Here is a 20,743-nt window from a genome sequence, read left to right as displayed (position 1 = left end):
TTATGTTGGACACATCATCCCTATTCGATCAGTTCTTTCATGAATGGTGCAGAATTGAGGAGGGATCACTTGGTCTCCTTCTTTCAATCTCACTTCTGCCCTTTTACACATAAAAGGCTTAAACATGGTATAAAAGAAAGGCTACCACCGATGCTATTTATTCATAATATAGTTTCCAGTGGTTCTGGAAAACTTTGTGCCTTTATATTGTGTAGAGATATAGGTAAATTCATGCCTGTTTTTCTGTTTTGTCTCCCTGCATTTTCCTGCTTTTGCCTTGCTTTTGCCAATTAACTGTTTTGGTGTGTGCTGATGTTTAATAAATAAACATCAAGCCATGTATTTTTTTTCCCTACCCGAATTGAGTGGTATGTGCTTGCTCTGGTCTGGATAGGGGGATTGAGCATGCTAGCTGAACATTAGGTTGGAACATTAAAATAAGTTCCCAACATTTTAGGCCGTCTAACATGATTCTAGAACCCTGGCAAATGGTGCATACTTGGTGATACTACCAAGTATATTGTCATCCCCATGTATAATCAATCATAGCACATGATATGATATACAGCAAGACATTTTAGCAAATTCAGAAAGATCTTCTGGAATGTATAGGCCACCTACGGAGTTCAGAATGTGACCCATTTGAAGATTTTCAGTGTGATGAAGAGTTAGGCAATTTGTTGTCCTCTTACGATCTTTTCCACCAATCTGGCATCGCCCAGATATTTTGGATTTTAACTCTTATCAACTTTGCCTGATAAGAGTGAAAATCCGAAATACCTGGGCAACACCAGATTGCTTGCATTTGTCTGAAGATGTTAAACCACACAACTATCTATTTTTGTGTTTAAGAGGAAAATCCTAAGGCAATTAATGCTGAAAGAAAACTATGCACTAAGTTTGTAATTTGAGTATAAAGTTTTAAATTTCGGAACTTAAAACCACGTAGATACATTTGAAAAGAAAGAGTCTTAATTTGTGCTCATAATTTAAAGTCACAATTAATTAGCTCAATTCAATAATCCTTTGGCAAGAAGAACCAGTAACCAATTTTTCATACTGAGACCTAGTGCTCCATTGTGGAGATAAGCCAATTAATTCCTTCCAAATGTTATGTACTGCCATAGTCATTAGTTTTATTTTGGCCCAGATTGGGCTAACATAGGTAGCCCCATGTAGCTCTTACAGTTTTTCCGAGTAGAAATGTCCAGAAAATACAATCCAACTGCTTGTTACAAACAACCAAAGAGTGTCTTGTAGCAAAAGATACTGTTATTAACATTTTATACTAAATGTGAACTCTGGTAGACTTTTTCATTGTGGATAAGAGCCAGTTTGGTCTGTTGGTTAAGGCACCAGGCTAGAAAGTGAGATACCATGAGTTCAAGTCCTGCCTTAGTCAAGAAAGCCAGATGGGTGACCTTGGGCCAGTCACTCTCTCGCAGCCTAACCCACCTGACAGGATTGTTGTTTTTGTAGGGAAAATAGGAGAAAGAAGATGTGTTGGATTGTTTGTAAAAATAATAAAGATGGGATACAAGTAAGTAAGTAAACAAGCAAGCAAGCAAGCAAACAAACAAACAAACATTATCTAGAATATCTCAGATTAGTTGCCCTGGTTCTGCAGTTGGCAATTTGTCATCTGGAGTAGGACTAGCTCAAGAAATGTACTTGGTGGTATTGATAGACAACATGATACCTTCTCGAGGCACCTTAGACTGATCATGGGACAACATCCTTCACTATGTCCAAAGGCAACAGACTGGAGTGTAGACTGGACTACTTTGTGTAGACAGCTGGATGTCTAATATCTCACTGCTGCCTAATACCACTCCCGTATGCTTCCTTGTTGCCTTTCAGAGAAATGCTGTATGGTGAGAACTGTTGTTGTTTGATTCAGTTCTTTTCCTATTCACTTACAGCTCTTTATCAGCCCAATTGGAAAGATGACAATTAAAAGTTAGCTTGAAAAATGAGTCAAACCATCAGTGAGTCAATTCAGGGCAATGGGGGAAAAGGGGAATAATGTCTGTTGTCACTCATAGCATCTTCCATCTGAACATGATGCTTCAAATTAGTGCTGACTCTTAGCAATGACACAGGTAGATTTTCTCCATAATAATCTGTCCTTACACTATGGTCTTTCAGGGATTCCAGTTGTCCAAATCATCACCAATTTAACAGAGCCCACCCACCTTGCTACTAGTTGTCCTCCTCTTTCATCCCACCTTCCCAACAATACAGCCTTCTTCAGAGAGCTAAGTCTTCCCCTAATGTGTCCAAAGTAAGACAATTTGAACCTGGTTATTTGTACCTCTGGAGTGATTTGTTTAGTGACCCTGTGTTTATTTCTTGGTTGCTCACAGTATCCTCAATTCTTGTTCTTATGTTGTCACAATTCTTTGTAAAAGACTTCAGCTGCCATAATGTGTTTGTATGACTCACTGTAGAGAACAACATGGAAGATTTTTCTGCCGCATCTTCTATGTTAGCTTGAGAGTTCCTGTATGTTGGGAAGAATGCATGATGGCTGCATGAAGTCCTGACCACCTAGGAATGTCCATCGTGAACATCTGGCATGGGGAAAAAAATGGCAGTAGAACTCAACATTTGCAACATATATGGTAATATTAAGAAAGAGCGGTGATGCTAACATTTTTATATAATTGTTTTAAAACTTATTTCTATCAGAAATCTCTCCAAGCACAAGTCTGAAATCTATTATGAAAAAGAAAGAAGCTGGTTTCCACGAAGGAAGTAATGGCACCAAAAAGAACCTTCAGTTTGTTGGGGTAAATGGTGGGTAAGCATCAGTGGAAGGGACAAGATTGCCTTTTCCTTTATAATGCTTCATTGCATGTGTACCCAAAATGATACGGACACGTCTGATTAAATGTAACTTCATTTATTCCTCTTACACTCTACTGTGGATTAGATCGCTGTCAAAAATTGCCAAGAAGCAATAAAGAGAATGTAATTAATAGAACTCGTATCTTCCTGCTTCAAGCCTAATGTGATTCCTTGCTTAGAGATCAAGGAGAAGCTGAGCCCATGCTTCAGAAGAGAAATGATACTCTTTCCAATGAATGAATGAATGAGTAATAGACTATGCAGTAAGCCTCAATACAGGTAGCTTTCAGGTTATGATGACAATTGGGACCGGCTAAGTGATGGGGTTGTAAAATGCAGTGTCACATGATCACATCATGAAACCCTGACAATTCCAGCAATCCTGATTGCCATAGTTAAGCAAGGACTGCAGAGGTTGTTAAGCGTGGATCTCACATGACTGCAACTTCTGATTTCCTGTTGGCTTCCCGATCGACTTTGCTTGTGGGAAGTCGGCAAGGAACATCAGAAATTGTAATCACAGATATCGTAACTGACTACAGGAAAACTCTGAGGATTGCTCATAAGTCCCTCTTGTTCAGCGCCATCACAGGTTTGAACAGCTTCTGGATGAGAAGTCATAACCTGTACACCACACTATTATTGTTACTTTATTGTCTACATTATGCATTACTTACTTTATATTAAGGGACGCGGTGGCTCAGTGGGTTAGGACGCTGAGCTTGTCGATCAGAAGGTCGGCAGTTTGGCGGGTCGAATCCTGAGTGCCGCGTAACAGAGTGAGCGCCTGTTACTTGTCCCAGCTTCTGCCAACCTAGCAGTTCGAAAGCACGTAAAAATGCAAGTAGAAAAATAGGGACCACCACGGTGGGAAGGTAACAGCGTTCCGTGCGCCTTTGGCGTCTAGTCATGCCGGCCACATGACCACGGAGACGTCCTCGGACAAGCGCTGGCTCTTCGGCTTTGAAACGGAGATGAGCACCGGCCCCTAGAGTCGGAAACGACTAGCACGCATGTGCGGGGGAACCTTTACCTTTACCTTTACCTTTACTTTATATTGTCTCACATATCTTGTGCCACACTGTTATTATATTTAGCCTTCAGTTTAAACTTCTTCCTCTTTGGATTTCTACACTTGGCAATGGTTGAAGGAGTTTATATGTGGCTACGTAGGGGCAAATGGCCATTTATTTCTGTATCGATGTAATCAGGATTACAGTAATGCTTTCCTTTTCCTTCCAAGAAGCAAAACAATCACTGCTGGAAACAAGAAAGTTAGGCAAAGACAAACATCAAGAGGAAGAAAAAGTATCTGAAGGGTAGATCTAATCTCCTAAACCAACAACTAATGTAGGCATATACAGCACAATACTAATGGACCCCTGGAGATCCTAGGCTGCATGTAGCACCCCAAATTGCAGTCTCTAGTCAATGAAGTCTTGCTTCCCCAAATATTAATGCAGTATTGTCCCCATCCCAAAGTTTGCTCACTCCTGTTTGTGCCCCTCTTCCTTTGCCATGAGTCCCTGCCTCTAGCAGATTATTCCAAGACTTCATTTGAGCAGAGGAAACAGACTCATTTCTGCACTAGATAATAGCCTGTTTTTTTTGGATTGGGTGTTGCTCCTCCTCTGCGTCTAGGACAACTTGCTCTAGACATCTCGCCATGGCCAACTTGCCAAGGGACAACTCATTGTGGGACAGTTCCACGCAGGATAATTCAATGCGATAAATGTTATCCGCCACTATTTCTTTGATATTATTTCCATTTTTGTCAATGGAAATAATGTCAAAGAAGCAATAGAGGATAACATTTATTGTATTCAGTTATCCTGTGTGGAATTGTGTCATGGCAAGTTGTCCCACGGCCAATTGAAAGTGATGAGTTGGCTGCAGTGAGTCATCCTATTTCCCCCCCCCCACTCCTCCTTCATAATGACTAGCAAGAAATAGGCAGTTATTGTGCCTTGACATACCGAAAAAGCAATCTTTAAATGAATGTCTTGGGCTGTTTACTAAATGCTAATCAAATTTTTCCTGAATCTGGATATAATTGTTGATACAAATCTCTTCCTTGTGCTTTTACTAGAGTAATGATGTAGGGTTGGAGCAATCCAGGAATGTGTGCCAAGGCGTTAAATAACTAAGGCTTGGTTTATTGTGAACCACAATAGCATTTTTTAAAAAACTTTTGGGGAAAGTCTTTGCAGAATAATCTCAATCTGGTTCCATTTAATATCACTCATTAAATAGTTAAAATTACTTCTTCATTAACAAGTGGGCTCATACATGGAAATCACAAATATCAGTTTTGTCGTATTTGTGGAAATGTTTCAGATTATTTTAGTAGAATTAGGTGTATACAAACATAGGTATGATTCAGTAAACTACAGAATTATTGCTTAAATTCACACTCAGGTAAGTTAGTTACCTAATTCAGATAAGCCTACTCAACAGATCTGATGGGAATGAAATTTTTTGGTTCAAAAATTTGAAAGTACACAGTACTCTTAATCATTGGTCATAACATTATGATTACTTCTGTACCTAAATTGATGTTTTAGGTGCCATACTGCAACCAATTAATTATGGCATTGGGAGAAATTTAATTTTTCTTTCATTATTCTCATTTTTAAATGTACCTCCATATCGAGTTTCAGCCATATGAATTTTTCTAGTCATAGCATCATCAAACATACAAAAAGAAGTTCAAGCAAACATTGATTTCTTCATGAAGCAATAAATACAAGCTAATTCCATGGTTTACTGTAAGGTTCTTCTCACACTAAAACCTTTTAATGCAACTCCTTACAATTTAAAACAAGTATTGTCAAGACAATTCTGCTAATAACAATTAATTTGCAAATTCAGAACCATTTCCCTTGCATTTACTTTGACCACATTTTGCAGACTTTCAGGAACAGCCTGTTGTAGAGAACTGTTTTTAAAAAGTAACTTACTGATGCAGGAACAGAATAAAATAGAATAACAGAGTTGGAAGGGACCTTGGAGGTCTTCTAGTCCAACCCTTTGCTCAGGCAGGAAACCCTTTACCATTTCAGACAAATAGTTGTCCAATCTCTTTGTAAAAACTTCTAGTGTTGGAGCACCCACAATTTGTGGAGGCAAGCCAGATTAATTGTTCTAATTGCCAGGAAAATTCTTCTTAGTTCTACGTTGCTTGTCTCCTTGATTAGTTTCCATCCATTGCATCCATCTCCTTGATTCAGTTCCAGGAACTGCTAAGCTTGTAAGCCGCCCTGAGTCTTCGGAGAATGGCGGGATATAAATGGAATTAAAATAATAAAAAAAACCTGAAGAACATAATCAATAAAAAGAGCATAGTCATACAAGGACTAATGGCTTTAAAGTGCTCTGACACAGAGGTGGTTTTGCTTTAAAAAATGCACAAATGACTACCAGTGGCTGCTTGTCTTGATCACTATCTGCTAGATGCAACATGCCTTGAATGTCAGGCTGTTACAGAGCAACTGGGAAACCTCCCCCTTCCCTGTTTGAGTTATCTGAATGTATCTGGTTGACCTTTTTGTGGCCTAGAATACTCATTCCCCCCCCAAGCAAAATTATGTGTTATTCAAATATATGCGCCAAACACCTCTTCTATTTATTGTTACATGGAAGCAGTAAAAAGGAATGTCAGAAATGCATAGATTAACAGAGTGAATTTTTATTCAAGGTAAAATGGCAGTGTTGCTTTGACATCAGCAATAAATAACAATGAGACAGATGTCTGTCATGTGTATTTCCAGGTAAAACAGCCGCTTCTCTCCCCCCCTCCTTTTTGGCATTAGCAGTCAATAGAAAGACTGTGTTTCTGGGAATTAATTTATTCTGTCAATAATCATGGTAGCTCCACTTTTGTGCTCATTTCCTTGGAATTAACTGCCATTCAACTTAGGCTGAGTAAATACTTGATTGCACACACTACTCTAAGCCAAAATATGATTTCTTTTTGTTCAGAATGTTGCATGAACTCAGCCCCTGAGGTTTTTAATCTTATTGGCTTAGCGTTTTGTGTGAATCCTGGCAATTGTGACTTACTGAACAACTGTGAATAAATAAACCATACAGCGTATAAACTCAGCCACCTAATACTTCTGCATGAATAGTACTGCAAACTATTCAGAACAAGCTCTAGTTTAAAAGTTACTATAATTCTTACAAGAGGATTATTTCTATATATTGTCTATATCTATCTATCTATCTATCTATCTATCTATCTATCTATCTATCTATCTATCTATCTATCTATCTATCTATCTATCATCTACAGTATCTCTCTCTCTCTCTCTCTCTCTCTCTCTCTCTTTCTCCATATTAGCTTAAGTGACTCTGGCTGCTTTACAATAAAAAAATATTTTTCAAGTCAGCCCTGAGTTCCAAGTTATGCTAATTTCAGATATATATTTTATTACTATGAGCAATATAAAAATTGACCAAGAATAAGTCAAAGAACATACGTATCAACTTCTTTGCCTCCTAAATCCACAATGTCTTGCATAGAATGAATTTTAGAGTTAGACATTTGGGGCTGACTACTCAATTTGCTTGTCAAAAGAGAAACTTAAGTCATGTCTGGTGTCCATGTTCAGTTATGAAACCACATCCAGTGAAGATTCTAGCTGTGAAGAAAACTCCTTTGAAGGTGATTCAGATAATGAGATGGACAGAAAACATGGGAATGAAGAGCAAAGTTGGGGGGAAGATGTCAAAGAAGGTGAACAATCAACATCTGCCATTCCTCAAAGTGCAAAGAAGGACTGTGATCCAGAAAAACTAGAGGAAACCACACAATCAACAATGCAAGAAAAAGCTGAGCGGTAATTACAGCTTTTGTGTTTAACTTCAAGCAACCAGTCCGCAACAATTTGTGTTTCATAACATTATCTGCAGGTGAAATATACAGTGAGAAAAATAATATGTGTTCATATAACAAAAAGTTAGAACAGGGATGATATTTATTGATACAGGTAGTCCTTGACTTATCAACATTCATTAAGTAACCGTTCAAAGTTGCAACTGCACTGAAAAAAAATGACTTATGACTGTTTTTCACACTTACAACTGTTGCAGCATCCCCATGGTCACATGATCAAAATTTGGACGCTTGGCAACTGGTTCATATTTATGACGGTTGCAACGTCCCGGGATCATGTGATCACCTTTTGCGACCTTCTGACAAGCAAAGTCAATGGGGGAGCCAGATTCAATTAATAACCGTGTTACTAATTTAACAACTGCCTCAATTCACTTAACAACTTTGGCAAGAAAGGTAGTAAAATGTGTCAAAACTCACTTAACAACTGTTTCACTTATTAACAGAAATTTAGGGCTCCATTGTGGTTGTAAGTGGAGGACTACCTGTATTGTTTGAGCAGATCTTGGGTTTCATGTAAAAAGTATATTTAAGTCCTTATATTTAATTACAAAGCTAGCAATATATTTATAAGCATCTGTTTAAATTAGCAGAATTAACTTTGGAATAGTGATGCTGAGAAAAAAAAGGCACTTTGCACTCTAATAGGAAAAAAAAATCAGATGAGAGAATTTAATGTTTAGCCTTTGGGTCACCTCTGCTCTATCAAAGCCTTGATCCATTCTGTAGACAATGCCACCTTCATGTATGCAGTAACTTACCAGCAGTTATATAATTCTTGTGAAAAAACCTTCTCTCAAGGAAACCCATGATAAACTGGAGCCCTGCTCCTAACTAGGGAGGGTATTGTGTGTATGAAAATGATGAATATAATCTAAGGAAAATTTGAATCTAGCATGCTTCACTCCATTGGATTGTGGCCAGTATTGTTAACATACTTATGGTAGGGAAGATTTAAATTCTTGCTGTAGCCCTAACTGCTGTTTCGACTTTCTGCTTTGAACTTTTCCAATACATTAGGAGACTTTTGTGTACAAAGAAGGGCCTTAATAATAAAAGTAGCATTGGTAGTAAAGGAATAAAAAGAAAAGTTACTTAGGGCTTGAGAGATTCATAATAAGGTCCCCTTGTCCATTATCATAGCTATATACTTTTTCCAATTCCCAATCACCATTCCTTATGTATATCTTAGGTAAACACAGATAATTATGTTTTTCATTTTCAGATTTAGACCTTCAGGAGATTTTCTCAAAGGGTGCCAGATCTTAAGCAAAAACATGTCAGAAATAAGGACCACAAAGGACAAATTCCTGGTATTCCTATTTTTTTCTCTCACTTGCATTTTAATCATGTGTTTCTTTTTATCTTTTTTTAAAATCTTATAATTTACGTTTAATTTTATATAGGAGCACTAAGTGTTAATAGCCATAGGAATTTTGAACTTCCTCTTCTCAAAAACCACATTGCATTTTTGGGTAGAATTTAATGACTAAGTTAAGTGTAAGTGCAAATAACACATTCATAAATATATGAACTCCATGTTATCCTTGTGAGTGACAACAATTAAGTTCTTTTGTTAAAAAAATGCATTGCAAATCTCACATTAGAACATGTTGACCCCCAACCTTTTTTAGCTACAAAGAAAATGAGGCTGCAGGAGATTGCAACGTGAGACAAGGATTCCAAGAGAGAGAGAGAGAGAGAGAGAGAGAGAGAGAGAGAGAGAGAGAGAGAGAGAGAGAGAGAGAGAGAGAGAGAGAGAGAGAGAGAGAGAGAGAGAGAGATCAATGTCTTTTGTTTTTCTTTATTGGATAATGTGTAGCTAAGATCCACATTTGGACTACAATTCCTTATGTGTACAATGTGTGCTTGGTTTCTTTCAGGAAAAGTTAAGCTGCATGCCACAGAATTTTTTAGCTAGCATGAGCCCTGAAATTTTCAGAAATGCTGAAATTTGTGGTATGAACACAATAGGAAAACACAGGACATGGAGCCTTTTAAAACTTACATTGCATTATATCTTTTATTATATGACAATGTATGTTTAATCATTATACACATATACACATATTATCCCATCTAGCTGAGTACTGATTAATATTATTACAAAATTAGTTCCCACCCCTTGCAGAACAGGCCCTCCCAAAATTTTTATAGTACTAAATCTTTTCCCAAATTGTTGACCTGCATTCTTTTTTTTTTAATTAGAAAATTTTATTAAATGTACATTTAAAAACAAAAGTGGACATGATTCAACTTCCCTGGCTAGAACACTGCTATTAGTATTACCTTATGTTACAGAAAGAAAAACAGAAGCTTAAAATACATTCTATGACAGGACAGGGTATAACAAACTGTATACATAAGATCTGTAAATTTTTTGGTAAACCGTCTTCCAGTCATCAACATTATATTTACATATCTTTCGGTTGTGTCCTGTTATAGGTGCTAATAAGAAGTTCTTAGGTTATCAACTAATCAATCAATAGTCATCTCAGCGATCCTCCTTACCAATTGTACAATTTTTGCCAAATTTCATAATACTCTGTTTCAGTTTTATTTTTAATCTCTAGAGTTAACCTGTCTATTTCGACGCAGGATAAAATTTTATTTATTATTTCTTCTTCAGTGGAGGTTTCTTTTCTTTTCCATTTTTGGGCATATGCCAATCTTGCTGCGGCTAAAATATGCAATAGTAAGTAGAAAGATGCTTTGCTGAGTTTATCATTAATAATCCCTAATAAGAAGTTTTCTGGTTTTAAATCAATTTTTTGTATTAATGTTTCTTCCAATCAATTTTTTATTCGCTGCCAAAATTTTGCACTTTTGAACATTCCCACCACATGTGATAGTAAGTCCCTGGAAGCCTTCTGCATTTCCAGCACGTCGGTGAGATTTTTTTACCTATTTTTGCTAGCCTTGTAGGGGGAAGGTGCCATCTATAAAACATCTTGTACAGATTTTCTTTATAGGAGGTTGCTAGCGTTAACCTCCTGTTTCTATCCCATAGTGATTGCCAATTATCTAGGTGTTGACCTGCATTCTATATGTTATGTTAGTGACAAAGAAGTTAACAGGAAGAACGATAATAGTAAGACAAAAAAACCCACCTGTCATTGTAATCTATTTGTAGAAAGTTTAACATGACATCTTGTTTGTCCCAAATCATCCCAAAAGTTATAGGATGCAAAAGTTGTTTTTTAATAGCATTGCCTATCAATTGTTGTTTAATTAAATATAATAAATTCTGACTCCAGAATAAGTCTATCTTCTGAACAAAGTGCAAACAGAAATAATTGCCAGTTAACTGTAATAACTGTAATGTTTAATATATACACATAGATACTGCCTAAAATCTGAATGGATTGAGGCAATGTATGCATTTCAGAAGTAAATAGCATTATTTGTAACATGAAGTCTGTGTCTTAGGAAATAGTGAAAAGATATTCTGGTTATCTTCTGCATTAGGAAGGAAGTGAAGGCAGGCCAACAACTTTCAATATAACTGGTTTTTAAATGATAAGTAAATCATTTATTAATTAGGTTGATATCCTACCTTTATTTCGCACAATTCAAAATCACCTAAATCCTACTATTTCCCCCATAACCACAGCTCTATGTTGAAGGGTGGGCCAAGAGAGAGTGATTGGCTTAAAGTCATCCAATTCACTTACATGTCTAACTAGATAACTAGAATTCCTGGTCTCCTCGTTTCTGTTCCAGCATCTTAACCCCAACATCACTGACTCTCAAATATTTTGGTTTACTTATCTGGTAGCAGATTAGTTTTAAAAAAATCCAGCTAGGTAAAATACTGAAGATAGAGGTGTCATAAATTAATAATCAATTCAAGCAATGTAGCTAAACACAATGACACTATGAACCCTTACTCTTCTTCATCCAATAATCTTAGGGGCTACATCAGAGAACAAAAACAACAGAAAGCGTGGAAAGTGATCCTTTTAGAAGAATTAGGTGGGTGTCAAATGAACAGAGTGTAAAGAACTCTTCAGAAAATATAAAAAGTTTTTGGGGAAAAAGAGAAATCCTCCCAATAATTTTATTTCCACAACAGAGCATGAAGACGTGCTAGACGTGCATGGTTTATTTATTTATTATATTTATATGCTTCCCATCTCACTGTTGGAGAGACCCTGGGTGGCGTATAAAAACACTTAAAATTAATGAACCTGAAATAGAGAAATAGTTTCTTAAATATGTACTCTGACTATATGATACAATTGAAGGGACAACTCTTGAATATATTCCCCTCAGAATTTAATGAAAGGAACTTTCTAGTAGAAAGTTGCAAGCAATCCAGTTATTTCAGATACAATATTATTCATAGCTTTTAAATAAAGCCATAGATTTTTCCCTAATAAATAAAAAACCCATTTATTCCCAAGAGGTCAAAGTGAGATTCTTGTGGTTTGGATTGGAAGTAAAAAAAAAATACAAACATGGTTGGATAATTTACAAACACCATTAATCTAAATCAGATTCTGGTCTTTTTAGAGGCATGTATTGAGCACTGTCTGTCAGGAGTGGTTCCGGATCTCGAGCAGGAAATCGTCTTGTCCTGAAATTGTTGCAGCTTACCTCCAGGAGATTGAGGCGGTTCATCCCCACCTACAGAGTGTCATTGTCAATTTAGCTGATGGAAATGGCAACACAGCCCTACATTACAGTGTTTCGCATTCTAACTTTTGGATTGTGAAGCTTCTTTTAGAGACAGGTAAGACTCCCTAATTTAAGCTTTGTTTCCATTGGCTGGGCTTTGAAAAGTCCCACAGAATTGGCCTTTTCCATTCCAATTTATACCACCAAATCCAGTGCCATAGATGCGTGGTACAAACTGCCATGATGAAAAATGATCAAATGTGCTCTCAACCCCTCCCCTGCCTTTCATATTTATTTCCCAATGTTGGACCTGCGTATATTGCATCACGGTTTTGTGACACAGTTTGGTCATCACTGTGGTGGATGTTCTACTAAGTTTGTTTTCCTACATGGTATACTGTACATGGAAGAAATCAAAGGCTCTTTATCTATTTCTGTTGTCTGTCATTCCAGTCTCATTTATTACTATATTATATTCTATCCTTAGGCTTTAGGTGTTCAATCTTTAAAATTAGTTTTTTAAAAAATTTCTTTAGTAGTAATAGAGAAGGAAAAGGGAAAAGAACAAAATCCAAAGAAAGTTACAATGCAAATACAAACATTCACCCAAAAATGCATTAAAAAGTGCTTTAAAAAGTTTAAAAATCAAGAGAAAAAAACAAAGTATAGTCTAATATATTGTTATAACACTTAAGAGTTTCAGTTCTACACAGTGCTTTTTTTGTAAAAGAAAAAGGTGCCGGAACTCACACATGTCATACAACCCACCTTGCCTACCATACAAGGTTCCATCCAAAAAAGGTGCTGGAACTCCGTTCTGAGCGTTCTATGACAAAAAAAGCCCTGGTTCTACATATACCGATATAATGTAAGTATTATTCAAGTGTGTGGATTTCTAATACACTTATATAATTATCATTATTTTTTAGGTTTTAGCTTTAGGTATTAACTTCAGGTTTTAACTTTAGGCTTTCTTGACTTATGCTAGAATTTTTTTGTGGATTGAGCAGCCTAACAAAACAAACAAATAATCATGAGAGTCTTCCCTTATTGTATTCCTGAGAATCAGTAGACTTGACAAAGCAGACATATGATTGAATTTCCACAATCTAATTTTGTTGAAAATTGTTTCGTACTTTAGGCATCAACCATATTCCCTACTTATGTTTAGCAGCTGAAGGTGAATGAAACTTTTTAAATATTTTATGGCATTTGGTACATTGAGTATAGGAGTACATGCAACAAAAGTACATATTCTATGTCAAGAATTGAACTAATATTTCATAATTAGGAATTGTTACTTGTAAGCTTTTAAGATTGTAAGAGAAGTGATCGTTGGATCAAATAGAAAAGTCTTGTGAAATTCTCATCCAATAAACATGAATGCATTTTCTACTGAGAAGAAAGAAGCTTTGTTACTATTGAGTTGGCATGACAATCTATAAAATGTTAGGAAAGTGGCATATTATCATAAGTGTCTATAAATCAATTGTTGCGCTAAAACTTCCTAACAGCTCCAGAAGATTCAAACAAGGCTGTTTTGTTCTGCCAGTAGACTGCCCTCGGGCAATTATGTTCAGAGCTACACATGGACTTTAAATACTAAATTGTTTCAAGTCTTTATGAAAAAAAGGAAGAATGATCTAAAGTTCTAGTAATGATTCAGTGCTTAAAGGACACCCTGTATTTCTCTTCTCTAACTGACTGCAAGCAAATGTCTTTATCATCTTTGCTTCTTGGGATAATTTCTTTAAAAAGCACGTATTCTGCTCCTGAACTACCTTTTTCTTTACTCTTTACTCTTTACTCACTATAGTCTGTTCTTTTGTTCTTTTACTTTGCCTCTTTCTTTGAGGAATTCTACCCCTATGGTTATTTGAAAGTTTAGCAGAAAAAAAAGGATGGTTGGATGGATTGCATGTATGATGGTTAGGGCAATCAGTATCTGATAAGAGTACAGGAAATACATGGAAAATGTAGACGTTCAATCCGACATGATGGATAAAATCTAGTTTACATCCTAAAAGATTTCGGTGAGTTGGTTCTGTTGGACTAAATCTGGCTCTAATCCATATTTGCCTAATGAAGGTAACTCTTACTTGCTCTATTACTTCCTATTTATTAATTTTTGTCCAGAATCCAACTGTATGGAAACATATTCTGAATGAAATTGCAATTCTGTTTATTATCTCAGCATATTTTCTTGGGTGATGTTCAAGTTGGCATTAATTGTCTAAATAATTTTGCATACTACTGACCTCTGCTGACCAGAGATAAAAAGTGTCACTATTACTTAGGGGCCTATTTATGTTTGCAAAATATCAAGATCTTATATATCAACAAAAATATTCTGAAAATACTTTACAAATGTGTTCAAAAATCCTGACTAATAATTACCCTTCCTGGGATGAGTTGAAATTAATCAATAATTCCTCATTATGCTATTCATTTAAGATGCCTTTTTATGCTTCTGTGTTTGTTGGAGGTAGATTCTAAATAAGGTCAAAGGAGTAAAGTTGATGAAGGGTGGGAATACAACAAAATTTTGAGAAGTTCCCATTATGATTTTCCCATGGTCTGAAAAAACATGTGAGTATTGTCCCAAAGATGCTTTTTTAAGAGGCAACTGGACTTTCTTTGTTTTTCTTTGAAGACATTTCATTTCTCATCCAAGAATCTTCTTCAGAAAATCCAGCTATCTCTTGAAAAAGCACCTTTGGGACAACATTGACCTTGTTGACTGATAATTTCCATAAACGTGTGAATATTCTTTATAAAATCTAGTATCTTAAAATGTAAGCAACAGAAAAGGCTTTCTTCATTAATGCAATTATCTGTACATCTTTTTGGTTTGTGTAATGAGGAAATAGATTTGTACTAAATAATATAGTGAAGAATGCATCTTAAATTGGGGTCAGAGAGGAGTTCAGCTACACAACTCACATAGCAACTATAGGTCCTGCTGCCCGAAATGATACTGAAATGTGTATTAGGCAGAACTGAAGCTACCTATTGACTTTGAAGGAAGGAGACAGATAACAAAAACCAGATTGTGGTCTTTTCTGTGGTGTGAAGGGCATCAATATATGGGTACAATAACTGACATTGTTTTTGTTAGAAGGTGCTAGGACATGTGGAATCTCCTTAGAAGGTCAGAATGTAGAGGTTCTGGGTTAGCCCACAGCAAGGTCACTCCATGTTGTAGTTATTAGGTATCCTAAATATCTAATATTCCTGCATGTGAATGCATTGCTTTTGTAAGCCTTGTGACCATTTTCAAATGGTATAACCTTGTGAACTTTGGGGTTTCACTGTAGTTATGCATCTAGTGAAAGATACTTTGTTGCCTCTATCCCCAGTTGCTTTGGCTGCTAATTTAATTAAGCATTTCCCCCAAAACATGTGGGAGCTCCTTAGAAGAATGTAGACTTCCTATTTCTACTTGTGCTGTTCTTGCTTCTTTGAAATCCTGTTGATTCTTGTTGGTGGAAACCTTGTTGGCAGTAACACCATGGAACTTCTTGTAGGTACAATAGTCATTCAGCTGAAGTGAAACCTCTTCCTCTCTATGAACAGAGTTGCTCAGTGGAAGAGCAGCTCAGTAGAGGAGAAGTAGTTCAAACTAGGTAGGCAGGATCAGGTTTTGACACTATAAATAAATCAATTTTGGAAAGTCTTCTCCAATTACTGATATCTAAATCTTTGTTTTGTTCTTCAGGTGTTTGTGATGTGGATTATCAAAATAAAGCTGGGTATACAGCAGTAATGATCACTCCACTAGCATCAGCAGAGACCAAGGAAGAAATGGAAGTAGTCAAGAAGCTCTTGCAAGAAGGCAATGTCAATATAAAGGCTAGTCAGGTATATTTAATTTTTTTGTTGTTGTTAACTCCAAAGGCTACTTTGATGATGTTCTCCAATAATGTTTCATTATTTGTCTATTATTAAATGATAGGCATGTATCATCTAGGACAAACAACTCCAAAATAAAACCAGGGGGGGAAAAGAACAAAAACTTTTATACAGTAGCTAAGAAAACTGAACATGGTTACAGTATTTAGAGATGTTTTGGTGTTAAATGATGAAACTCATCAGATCAGAACATCCTTCTCTAGTTAATAGAAAACAGCATTAAACTTTCATGAGTAGATCTGGAAACAATTTCATCACAAGGAATCTAATCACTGAGGGGCCAGTACTAAAGGGTTCCTTCGACTGGAACATAAAATGTGAAGAGCATGAATCAAGGAAGACTTTAAATTGTTAAAATAGAAGTGAAGTAGACTAAATTAGTTATTTTAGGAATAAGTAATCCTAGGTGGATTGGATCTGGTCCATTTTACTAATAGCAAAATTTGCTGAATGCAACTTTTACAGAGTTACTCACATAGGTAATTAGAATTAAGAAATTGAGGAACTTAGAATTACATCAAGGTTTACATTGGGTGAATGCCATAATGCTGCAGAAAGGTTTTGTGGAGATGCTTTTGGTTCAATATGTGGCTTAAACCATGTAAACACACATTCTATTTCTAGTCTTAGACATTAACAGATGGATTAACCTCAGCATAAATAAAATTGACCCCATAATAATAGTAAAAAAAAATCAGAAGATGGAGATACAATCTACTAAGGGTTTTTTAGGTACAGATTGTGAAACAGATCACAAATAATAGTGATTAAAAATAATAGTAATTAAAAATCAGAAGATGGAGGTACAATCTACTAAGAGTTTTTATAGGTACAGATTGTGAAACAGATCACAAATATACGGGTATACAGGTTATACCTATATAGTTGTGGTCTGAAATCTCTTTGAAAATTAAAGAGATTAGCTATGCTATCAAGATTTCATTTGGAGACTATACAATCGTATAAAACTGTATATTCTGTATTGTAATATATATATATTATATAGTATATGTAATATATATTACATTATATCATTAGAAATGATATATATATATGTAACATACATATGTAACATATATTATAGAATATATATATATATATATATATATATATATATATATATATATGTTACATAATATATTATACATTATATATTGTACATATAAGATCAATATAAGGACCCATTGATTCACAGAGGTGGGTCTATGAAAACTTGATGCCACTAGCTCGGTGCTGCTCTCTTGCTTGCCCTCCTGCCCGGTTCTCCATCCAACGGCCCCCTATCACTGCCCCTCTCTGACAGCCTGCTCACTTGCTCATCCGCTCACTTGCATGGCTTCCTATCTGGTGACCGCAGCGAGTTAACCCTGCAGTGACTTTCCTGTGTTGACATGCGCTGCAAATAAATGGTGGCATCAAGTTGGCAGAAGGGACTTGGTGGTGGCAAGCAGGATGCCCCAAACTGGCTGCACCAGGCTCGTGGGTGTTGAATTGTCCCATTCTGCACATAGGTTATGCAAAAGAGAACCTAGGCACTATGGGAAGAGGTAGGCACTGTGAAAACAGAAATAGGAAAAAAAACAAAGATTTCAAAGAAGAAAATATGCAAGTGGTTTCAAAAGGAGCTATCACAGTCAGGGAAAAAATGGGGAATGAATAGTCTCTGCAGCAAAAATATGTGATAATTGAACATAAACTTTCAACATCAAGTAAGAAAAGACCAAAAAAGAAATCTAAGTCAAAAATGTTAACAATAACAAGATGAAAAAAGAAGAGGTATTTTAAAGAAGAATTTTAAGAGGAATTACATGGACATTTGCTGCCAAAGTACTGTAAGATTTACACAAAGTAAATGTGGTTGAAGGAAAATAGAAAAGCTGTACCAAAATAATTTACACACAGGATTGTAGAATGGTAAATACATTTCTAGTCTGGGAATCTATTCAAGAACAATTTCACTTGAAATTGTTGAAATTTACATATGATAGGCAGTAAATTATTTGTAAATAAGAACAATGGTTGTGCAAGGTATAGATGAAATGCTAACTGTAAGTGATGAGGCCTCTAAAGTGACAAATGGCAAAAATGCCAAGAGCAAGAAATTTAACCTGGAGTAACTTGAAAATTGGAAAAAATCTGTCTATTCATCTATGCCAAATGAAAAGATGCAAGACAGTGTGCAGATTCGTGAATCATTGCACACTTTCCTAATGCAAGCAAACTTTAGATTAAAGTCTTATAAATATAAAAAAATAAAAATATATATGGAAAGAAAAAGGCAAAATGAAGATGCAGAGGAACACGACATCAGATGACTAGCGTAAGATGAATAATGGAGAGAAAGGGAGAGAAGATTATAACGTAATGTATATAATATATTCCGATGGGCTGCTTACAGATTGGTATTTTACCAGTGAGGTTAAAGAGAATGAGTATGGTATAGTAAAACTGAGTACATGATATGTAACCCTCTTTAATGGTATTTTCTAGGGTGGACAGACTGCCTTAATTTTGGGAGTGAGCCATGATAGAGAAGATATGGTGAAAGCATTGCTGTCATGCAATGCCGAGATAAATCTTCAGGATGAAGATGGCCTATCACCATTAATGGTGGCTTCTCAACATGGTAATTTGGAGATGGTGAAACTTCTTTCATCTCATTCAGGCTGTGATCCTACATTAGTGGACAAGGTGAGAAAAATAAGATTTTTCCTCACATATTTTGGGCTATGTGCTCCATATAAGTTCTTACTTACAAAATTATTTGGACTAGGGCTGTTTCCATAATGACAGCTATTTGAAGGGGTGCCCAGTTGGATGAAATTTGTCATTCTTTTGATTTAATAAAAGTGTGGTTATTTTAAAAGATCTGGTATAGAGGTCTTTTTGGCTTAAGATTATTCGAGTTTTAACAAGCTTTCTAAACATGGCATTATTGGCAATCTGTTAATATGGTATTTACAAATTTTTTTACAGAGAACAGATATTGCTATATTTTCACAATATTATATTGTGTGCTTTTTAAAGCTATTTGCTTGCTTCTTTTGTGTCAATTATAAAATTAAAAACAAATAAAAAAGATCCAGCAGTTTCAGCCATATTGAAAAATAAGCTTGCTAGGAATTAACCCCAGCAAGTTTCAGTTTAAGAGTTTAGGAACCACTAATATGGATGGGTTTTTTTTTCCTCAGAATGCAGACATTCTTATAGAAATCTATGTTATTCAGATAAATCTGCTCTTGATTTGACTGTTAGATCCTTTAAAAGGGAGTACATTGTATAAGGGGTATAGTTCTTTCAAATAATTATTTTACTCAGTCACAGATTGGCGTGAGTTTGTGTGGATATAATACCCATAAACACCATAATTATATATGCACTGGTAATTTAAATCACATGGTGTAATTGGCATCATGATGGAGTAAAACAAGCATGCCAGCAAACAATTTTTATAGTATCTATAGATTAAAAATTCATGATATAACAAGATTGACTATGTTGATACATGCTTTGTTTGAAAATACAGATTGCAAACTAAAATTCTTCATGGGTGCAAAGTAATACCCTTGCTAATTTCCCCTGCATTCTGAACCAAATTTAAGAATCTTTAAAATGACAATATATCAGTTATTATTTAAGATTTATCAATCCCCTATTTGAATTAGTTAAGTGTTGAGTGGACCTAAAATAAAAGATGATGTATATACAACACTCAGCAAATTCAATGAAAAACTTCGTGAATAACTATTCATAGAACTAAACATAGAAATGAATCAAAAGATTTATCTAACATTTTAATATTGGACCATGCTGGCTTCCATGTTCTCATACATTATGTTGAGTAACTCTTTGTTTTACTCACAGCAAAAAAATGATTTACCTAGCTATTGATGGAATGTCAGTCTAGATTCTTTCAAATGTATTAATCAGAACTTATTAAATAACCTCCATAAAACTGATGGTCAGTTTTCTGGGTGTGAGAGCAGTTTCTGTTCAGGAAAATAACTCAGCTAGACTAAATACATCCCAGCTTATCTTTTGTTCATAGTTTGATTTATGTTGGAAAAAAACTTTTGTTTACTTTTCTGATGGAACCTGAAGAAAAGGCTATAATTAGGTACAGATGAGTCTTATCAAGTTTGGACTCATTGTGAAAGTGCCTGGTTTGGAAGCACAATATGCAAACTAGGTCTAAGGCAGGGCAATGATTTATAATGTGCCTGTAATTTCATAAGCAGTGAGGCAGCTGGAAACCATCAGCATCCTTCTTCAGAAATAGCTCATGTTTATTCTATATCCAGTCAGTGCTATTGAGATAAAGGAGCTGTTCCATTAATTAGCGGTCCACTCCATGAGCAGAGGACTGATTTTGTAAAGAGATATATGGTTCTGTAAAAATCAAAAGAAATCAAACTATTTATCTAACATTTTATTATTGGACCATACTGGCTTCCATGTTGTCAA

At 35.7% G+C, this 20,743-nt stretch overlaps 1 protein-coding gene across 2 annotated transcripts in view; it reads left to right on the top strand.

The window, feature by feature from the left end:
* KANK4 (KN motif and ankyrin repeat domains 4) overlaps positions 1-20,743 on the top strand; it is a 70,912-nt gene that overhangs the window by 46,384 nt on the left and 3,785 nt on the right. For both annotated transcript variants that reach the window (XM_081323214.1, XM_081323213.1), the window contains exons 4-9: positions 2,692-2,803; positions 7,464-7,691; positions 8,973-9,060; positions 12,263-12,482; positions 16,086-16,228; positions 18,770-18,970. In XM_081323214.1, the coding sequence (XP_081179340.1) occupies positions 2,692-2,803; positions 7,464-7,691; positions 8,973-9,060; positions 12,263-12,482; positions 16,086-16,228; positions 18,770-18,970 (992 nt within the window). The remainder of the gene's footprint in view (positions 1-2,691; positions 2,804-7,463; positions 7,692-8,972; positions 9,061-12,262; positions 12,483-16,085; positions 16,229-18,769; positions 18,971-20,743) is intronic.

The sequence above is a fragment of the Vipera berus genome (genome assembly GCF_964194415.1).
Source record: "Vipera berus genome assembly, chromosome: 3".
NCBI lineage: Eukaryota > Metazoa > Chordata > Lepidosauria > Squamata > Viperidae > Vipera > Vipera berus.
Note: the sequence above shows the minus strand (reverse complement) of the source record. Positions and strands in the feature narration are given on the sequence as shown.